This window comes from Halichoerus grypus, chromosome 5 (assembly GCF_964656455.1).
Source record: "Halichoerus grypus chromosome 5, mHalGry1.hap1.1, whole genome shotgun sequence".
NCBI classification, from domain to species: Eukaryota; Metazoa; Chordata; class Mammalia; order Carnivora; family Phocidae; genus Halichoerus; species Halichoerus grypus.
In genome coordinates this window covers 119053063-119062254 of record NC_135716.1, presented here as the reverse complement: position 1 = coordinate 119062254, position 9192 = coordinate 119053063, and the positions used below count along the sequence as shown (strand labels likewise).

Sequence of the window (9192 nt, the reverse complement as noted above, 5' to 3'; positions counted from 1 at the left end):
TTAGAATCACAAAGTAGAGTCTTTGGATCATCGGTGAGACATTTTTTATATACAATGAGGAAATTACAATACTTTGCTACAGAAACTAGGGCTTCCTATTTTCTTCACAACAAAACTGTCCTGTAGACAAAGTTGCCTTTATTTTTAGGAAATGAAGACTCTCCTACCCATGTAGTTCACACCAGAACCAGGGTTGGAATTCATCATCTGCTTCCTTTTCCACTGTATTTTCTATTACATAAGAGATAATAATAATAAAGTAGATTAAAAATAATAAACTAAGGAAAATAATAGAAACTCCAGTCTTTGTGAGGAGCTTCATTTCATTTCCCCAAAGTCTTGGGATTACTTGGCAAGGTGTTATGATGCTATGGAGTCTTGTAGAAATCTGTAATCCCCATTTAATAATTAATTACCTAGGTCAGATCTGGAAACTACTGTGGAAATTTCTAGCATGTACAGGGAGAAGTGAGATCAATATTAGAATATTTCAGGTCTAGAAGTGGGCTTCTCATGGTTTTCCAGGACATATGATCTCAAGAGATTCTGAGCAGCCACAGAACTTTAGAGAAGTTGTAACCATTTACCTGCTGCCCAAATAAATAGGACACTAGGACTGTGAGCCAAATAGGTAAAAAGAAAAAAAAAGAAAAAAATATATATATGTATAAAAATCCAAAAGCGTAAATAATAATGCAGAACTGGGATGTGTCTTTACTCTTTCCATACACTTATAAGAACTCAGTGTTTTAGTTAAAACAACCAAAATGGGCAATGATTATTCTTCTTAAAATGAGAGCAATATGGCAATGCTTCACATGGGAAAAGTGGAACTGAATGAGATGAAATGGAGAAACTTAGAAATGGTCAGAAGAAATGAATTCAAAAGCAAATTATAAGTAATCTTTGGCTGAGAAACCTGAGGCTAAAATACAAAATTAAGCTAATTTCTGAGGAATCTACTTATTTGTTATTTGTACTAAATGTTTTATGACAAGTCTATTGCTTCAGTTTGGGAAGAATCAAAAACATAGTGGAATTACCTAAAGTTGCTTATTTTAAAAATCCCTTCAGTTTCTTCCCCAAATTTGAGTTTTCCTTTGTACTTTTCACATTATGATGTAGAACATTTACTGAATAAATACCAATTTGAGCTAAAATGATATTAGGTTTTGATGATCTACCTATTTTTAGCCTAAGGACTAAGTGATTTTCTGAATTCACAATTTCATCATTTTAATGACAATGAAGTAATATGCTTGAATGGTTGTATTAAGGTTTACATACTCTAGATTTTTCATATACACTATGTCATATATTTTTCCCTAAGTCAGATATATTACAAACATGCAGATATATTTTTACTGCTAACAGAATACTGCAGGCTTAAAAATGAATTTTATTATGTTCCTTGACCTTTTTAAAGTTATTTATTATAACCCTAGCAGTAGCCTATCTATAATAGAACATAACTTGGCTAAATTTATATAGCTGTGAATTATCTTTGCAAGTTTTTGTCACAACAGTGTCAATTTAGTACTTAAAGGGTTTATGTCTGCTTACACCTGTTCTTAGGACGAGATTTGGAATTTGCTTTTTCTTACTGTATGTTTTTATTACTATATCAAATATTGAAGGCTGGCTTGTTATAAAGGTATAAAAATGGTGTCACTTCTGTACAATAATCAAGACACTACTTTCTAAGTCAAAATTTCAACATTTTTGATAACTATATAGAATAGTTCAGTTTAGGCCATTAGAGTACCATTCAGTATATAACTCTGTAGATATACTGAATAGTCATATATGTACTACATTTTTAAGAGGGAGATTAATTGGACAATATTTCACATGGGACAAAACAGGACTGAGTGAGATGAAACTTCTTAAAACTTCCAAAGTGCCTAACATATTGCTTATGGAAAACCTAAACATGAGAAAAAAATTGTTTCGATAAATTTTGTCTCTCATAAATAATACAACAAACTTTTAACACGTTCTAGCTCTGAAGGAAATTTGTTGTAAACCAACAGGACTTTTCGTTTGTATAAGAAGATATTTTCCAATGGTGCTTCTAGATATACTATGTGTTATACAAAGCTTTTATCCGCTGTTGGGTGACAATAGAGTCTCATTAAAGACAAACTTTTATCATTAATATCTTTTCGTAAGAGCTTGGACCTCATTCTGACCACATTCTAAAGCATTTTACACCACTTTGCATATCACCATTATGTTGCAAATATCTAATATAATTCATTTTTACCATTAAGGCAATTTATCTAGGATTATTATTCCTGGGTCAAACCAGCCCTCTTGAAACCCTGGTTCAAATATTCCTCTAGAAATGGCCAAATTCTCAACTGACAAGTGCAAGTAAATTCCTGCACTATATTTGTCAGTATTCATAATTATACCACCAAAGCATATTTGATAAATGATTAAATAAATACCTTGATTACTTTATTAATAAATGAATTGGTTTAGCGTGTTGTTTTCAAAAGTTTGGTCAACAGAAGACTAGTCCTGGGAGATGCATTTCAATTAAAGGTACCATAGTGAAATTCGTTTAGAAACTAATGTATGTTCTAGTCTCTTGCTGAACACTCTCTCCAGATCTTAAGATACTAAAGACTAAGAGAGGTCCTGAAAGAAGAGAAACACATCCCAATTTTTACACCTAATGTTTTACAAATCTACCTGATCATGGGGCTAAGCATTGTTGTCACCATGTCCTATACATACATGAACAACCATTAAGAGATAACTCTTTCCAAATTAATTTAAAGATCTATTATCTTCCTCTCTGCAAAAAAGCTAAGTGTTAGTTTTTTTTTTTTTTTTTTTTTAAAGATTTTATTTATTTGACAGAGAGAGACACAGCGAGAGAGGGAACACAAGCAAGGGGAGTGGGAGAGGAAGAAGCAGGCTTCCCGCTGAGCAGGGAGCCCGATGTGGGGCTTGATCCCAGGACCCCGGGATCATGACCTGAGCCGAAGGCAGACGCTTAACGACTGAGCCACCCAGGCGCCCCGCTAAGTGTTAGTTTTGATTTAAGGCACTACATGAAGTTTTCTACACTTGAAATTATTTCAGGATGATTTATTTTATAATGTAAAAAGATTTCCAGTCATTTAATTGAATGAAATATATACATATGTAAATATATCTATATCTATATATATCTTATAAATTATTTTATAAAATAGGGAAATACCAAACTACCCACATTGGCCTCATCCTTATCTGTCACTGAAAAAAAAAAAAACTCAAAAAGTTAACTTGTAAAGCATTCATAGAATATTTTAACCTTATAAAAATAATGACAAATTTTAAAAAATATATTTTTAAAAGTCAATATTTATACCAAGTGGTTGTCAATTCCAAAAACTAAGTCATACATGGCATTAATGTTACTACCGCATAACAAGATTTTTAACCAAAGTACTTCCTTTCTTTAAAGGAAGAATATTCTCACTTCTTTCTATATAAACATCTTAAAGAACAATGGTATGAACAGCAATGAGACTAAGATATGCTTCTTATTGAGGCTCAGTATGATGTGTTAACGATGATAAAACTATAAATTCCTATGAAAAATAAAAGTCATAACTAAGATGCTGACATAATTCTATTCAGACTAGTAATACTGTTGTTATAATCAATGATACTAGAGAGATATAAAAGTGTCATTTCTAAATTTTAAAAGGGTCTGCCTTTCAGCTAACTAGGAGAAAAATTGACACCAATTTTGTTTACTCGTCCTGACTTTAATAGCAGTAAAAATTATCCCCATAATGCTATTGCTGTCTGTACAGCAGAAGAAAATTACTGTGAAAACATATTTCATCACCTGAAAGCTTAATTAAAACCAGTCTCCTGTACTACTAAAAAGTGTGTGTGTGTGTATGTCTCTGTGTGTGTATGTGTAAGACAGAAATAACCATTTGATGACATGTTGCTTTCTTATGTTAAACATTTTTTATTATAGTAATTGAAATAATTTCACCATACAGATATCACATGCTGAAGCATGACAATGCAATATTAATTGCACATTGTGTTGACATTTCAAGCATATTTTCTGTAACAACATTTGCATTCATATACAGGTAGTAAACACATGGGGATAATTTGAGTCATGATTCATGGTAGCAAATGTATTGCTTTCAAGCTAATCTTGAAACCCAGAATCTTCAACAAATCTACTAATAGTCAATATTGTAGCATGTACAGTGGTAATTATACGAACCAACCAGCTCAGGACCAAGAACTGCCATGGTTAACCTTTGAAAGAAAATATCAGCATTATCTGATTACTTTTGCAAGTCTTCTTACCCACTTAAAAAATATTAGTCTATTGAGCAATGACTGTACCAATAGTTTTCAAGTTAGTGGTAGGGATAAAATAAAAGTTTTATGTAGCCCTTCTTAGATAATACAGCCCAGTTAATGCAAAATATGTTATCTGAATAGTTTTTCTTCAATATACCATATACCCACTTATGACAAGGCAAAAAATCACCAAAAAGGGCCGCAATCTCAAAGACTGCAGTAAGTTTTAATATACCACTTTTGGGTTGCAAGACTGTTATTTGTAGCCATGTATCTTGGTTCAAATAGTCTAGACAATGTTTTTTTAGGCATAGAAACTTGGTTCTTAAAAGCCCCAGCAGACAAACTGAACTTGATCTAATAACACATTTTATCTAAGTTTTATTGTTTCTGAGGTAAAAATATACCACCATAAAATGCAAGGAAAACCAATATCTAAAAGGCAGGATTGATCCTTTCTGGACTTTGCCCATCAAAGGTCAAAACTTCAAAGGTTAAAGTGAAGAAGAAGAGGAGGAGGTGAAGGAAGGAAAAAAGGAAGAGAGAAAAAGCTGTGTAAGGAATAAAATTTTGATCATGCGTATATTTCCAAATTTTTTATTTATTTGTAAATAATATTAACCCAAAATATTTAGATAACTAATTCAGAACTTGAAAACATAAATTTCTCAATTTAAAGAGAAAAGCCAATTTTCAAAAATCATTAGATCACAGCAACACAACTAACTGAAGTTACACTTTTTATTGCTTAACCTTTAGAACCAGGTAAACTAAGACTCAAAATGTAAATTACCATTACAGAGCAGAAAAGGAAGGAATTTTCTGTCACTCATCTAGAGGTATTTGATATTATTTTTTAAAGAGAACACATTTAAGAATGAATCAGTGCTTTGCAGAAACCTAGAAATAATAGAGTTTATGCAACTATCAATTTTTTGGTACATTTGAAAAGGTCAAATATGTGTATATTCAGATTTAAAAAGAACTTTTATGTGGAATGGCTTTGACATGCTAAAGATGAAAGCATTTGGATGAATTTATATTAAAATGTGAAATTTCAAGTTAGATAACAGAATTCTATAATCATATGCTTTCCAAATTAAAAAGAGAATTAGAATGAAGTCCTTAATGTCTAGAAGCCTCTATCATCTAGTTGCTTGTAAATATTACATGAAAAGAAAGTTGTGTTTTTTTGTTTGTCTGAGTTTGGTTCATTTTAGTTTTAGGGAGGAGGAATTAGTAGGCAATTTTTGTGTATTTAGACCTAAGTTAGACATATGAAAAAATCTGTATAAATCTTTGTGTCTGGCAGAGGTTATTTCCATATTTGATCCTGTTATAACTTCGTTTTTATACATGCAAGGTAAGTGAAATGCTAGTAAAATAAAATTTGTTGCTAGTAAAAATAAACATAATATGAATCACAATAGTTCCTTCAAAGGTTACATAAAGCAAATGGTAACTAATTACAATGCTGGATAATTAAAGTGAAAACAAATCTGCCATCTCATACCATGTTCATAGATGAGATTTAAAATAAAGGTTGCTTTTTATATAATTCTGGAAATGATTGCAATCATATACAGTTCTGGAAAGCATTCTAATCTTAGATTTACAGAATGAGTAGGGATATGTTTTTTTATAACAGAATGAAAATACATTTTCATCTTAAGTAAACCAAATTCCCTATTAAAAACTCCTGGTAATATTGAATAACTTCTGAAGTTTTTCAAATAAAGTTACTTTCTCTCCTAGAAGAGAGAATCAGACCTGTACTATCACTTATATTGATATGTTTCCACTTTATGAATAAAAAATTTATAATAAAAACTAAGGAATATTTTATACCTCTAAAACATTTCTATGGCCTCTAGAGACTTTCATGGTTTACTACTGAACCTTCTCTTCGTAGTTTCTCATTATGGAATAAGCACTGATAGCAACCATAGTCCACAGCATACCGGGTAGTATATATAAATAATGAGCACATGGCTTTTATTCACAATTTTATCACATCAAACTAGATCAGTATAAATATGCAAATGTCAGCAAGAAAATTCTAGTGCTCAAAAAAAGCCAGATCTAAGTAGCTAGATAAATGAAATTTGTTCATTAATTAGTTAGGTAGTTTCACACATTTTAACTTATTTTTCAAAGGTTCTTAAATTGTGTGTGTGTGTGTGTGTGTGTGTGTGTGTGTGTTTTCTAGGGGGAGAGGGTTCATCCCCATGTTGAACATTCTTCTTATTTGTTTTAAATAAAAATTTCACTCTTTTATCACTACAGACAGAAGTCCCAAAGCACCCACTCTAGCATATTAACCATTTTGATTTAAATTAATGCAAGTGAGTGACCAACAAACTGGATAGATATCATATACCAGACACTTGAAATTATGTCTCATTCATGGACAACTCATGAATTTAAAAGAAAAATTATTAAAAATACTTCATGAAAAGACCTACTTCTTTATACTCTTACAATGATTTTACAGTATCCCAATTTTTGCATTATTTATTCTAAGAAATCTGTAATATATTTAAGAATTCACAAAATGGAGTCACAAACATTCAGAGTTACACTGTAATTTCTTTTATCCTGACCTTATCCTCTTTTTCCCCAAAGACAATAACAAATTCTTCTTTGGGATGCATTTAGCAAGGAAAAGTATCTATTGGAATATAGATGTTAGGTAGTCATAAAGAATCAAGTAGTGATAATTTAAGGAAAATCCTATCTTAGCCTATCACAGCCTCAGAATATGGCTTTAAAAGCAAAATATATCTAACTTAGTCAACTTTAGGTTGCCAATTAATCCTTTTTGCAAATTAAACTAGGACAGTTTGCTTCTCTCAGTTCTCCTGCTTTGGGGCCATTTCTTGATTTACTGGAAGTAGTTTCTAGGATAGTAAAAGGTAAAACATTCCTAAATTTTGCCAATAATTAGCATCTGTGAAAAAATAAGACTGTTGGGAGAAGTTTAAAGAAACTTCTAAAAGATGAATATTGTAATTTCTAAGGATTTCCATGTCAGTGATAGTGCTGTTTATATTTTTATGGAAAACTGAAAGCTCACTCATTGTTTTTGAAACTATAAGCAAGAAAAGGAAGTAAATTGCTATGAAATGTATGCATAATAACTTCAGACACAAAGAAAACTTCATCCTCTATTTTGATTTTAGAAAATTCTCAAGGGTACTTCCATGACTAATAATATCTAGTAATCAGAATCTTCTATTTGCAATAATTAGATTATTTTCTATGCTGCAATGTGAAACTATATTAGATTTTACAATGTAAGTTGGTCTCAACATTAAGAGACTTCTAAAATAAGTGCGACACATTATCCTATAACACCAAAATGAGTTTGAAATGTCAACTCTTCTACTTCTGAAGAACAGAAGAAATTGTATTTGACCATACGTACCCACTGGAGATATACTTTCCAAATAAAAGTAAATGGTATGAGATACAAAAATCAGATGGAAAGATTTTGTTATTAATATCATTTTCTGTTCCTTTATGTGACTCCCAATGAAAAGTAGAAAATAAAATCTAGTTTACGTTTTTTTACTTGTAACCCACTGGATTGTCTTCCATTTTGGATCACTATATGATCTTACTAAAGCCTTACTGAAAATGTGCATTATCACAAGTAGCTAAATTTCCACATAGAGGAATAAAAATACTGGGAAAATCAGGTTGAGATTTTTATAGTACTCTGAAGTGTGCTACAGTAATGATAAACCCGTTTTATATTTAATCCTATCATCAAGCAACACCAGGCTTCTAGCTTTGTTTTTCATTTTAAATGGCTACTATATATAAGAGAATTAATAAGGTATTATACTATTAATGCTTTTTCAAGTCAAAAGAAGTATTATCTAGAAAATAATTTAACACTGAAATGGGATATTCAAGATCAATTTTGTTTTATATACTCTGCAGCAAAAATAACATTTCTAGTAGGAAGGAATTAATTATAAACCTAGCAAATTCTAGACATTCACATATTTCTGTAAACAATTTAATGGTTTATTACATTTCCAGAAAGGTTAAGTCTTATATCCAGTTTTCTGCTAACTCTTCTTTCATATATTATAATAAATATATATGTGTTATTTGAGTGCACGTGTATATATTTTCACACATATATGTCATATATACATAAAACAGCACTTAATGGTCACTTTCTTTGCATGTTTAAATTGGAGGGAAAAAAATGAATTGCTATTATGCATAATCCATGGCAATCTTCCTTTCTGTTTCACAAATGGCCATATCGGGATGTAAACAAAACATTGGAGCGAGTCATTCCAGGTGAACTGTATTTCAAGGTGTAGTTTGGTGTTCTCATGAAGAATTGTGTACTTCCTGGTAATAAATACCTACAAATGACAGTTAAAAAATTATACTTTACAAACAAGTTAATATTAACATCTCTCACTAAAGTGTTCTGTGGTTAATAATTTATGTATGCTACATGAGAAACAATACTATAACAACAATGCATTCTACATTAAAAAAAAAAATGTTCTCTCCCAGACTGAAGTGGGAAGGTGGAAGATGGTCATAAAAGCCTCACCTAAAGAGCAGAATATAGATGCAACATATGATCTTAGTATCCCAAGACATCCCATAAAGAGCCATTATACTCACATGCTAGGAAACTATTTCCATGGCTCATGTTAATTTGAAATTCATCATTAATCTCTATAAATAATATGTGAAACCAGTGAAATATTTCTTAAAAACATGTGATATGAGAATTTGGCTAGCCACATTACCAATAATTGTTTGTTTCAAGGATGTTGGAACCATTAATTATAATTTAATAATATTTCATCAATGTATTAT

At 30.9% G+C, this 9192-nt stretch overlaps 1 protein-coding gene across 5 annotated transcripts in view; it reads right to left on the bottom strand.

Moving 5' to 3' along the window:
- Window positions 1-3958: 3958 nt before the first annotated feature.
- Window positions 3959-9192, bottom strand: part of TTLL7 (tubulin tyrosine ligase like 7) — a 150541-nt gene continuing 145307 nt past the window's right edge. For 4 of the 5 annotated variants that reach the window (XM_036089899.2, XM_036089900.2, XM_078072835.1 and 1 more), the window contains one exon: window positions 3959-8723. In XM_036089899.2, the coding sequence (XP_035945792.1) occupies window positions 8603-8723 (121 nt within the window). In that variant the 3' untranslated portion in view covers window positions 3959-8602. The remainder of the gene's footprint in view (window positions 8724-9192) is intronic. The other variant, XM_078072836.1, reaches the window with a different exon arrangement.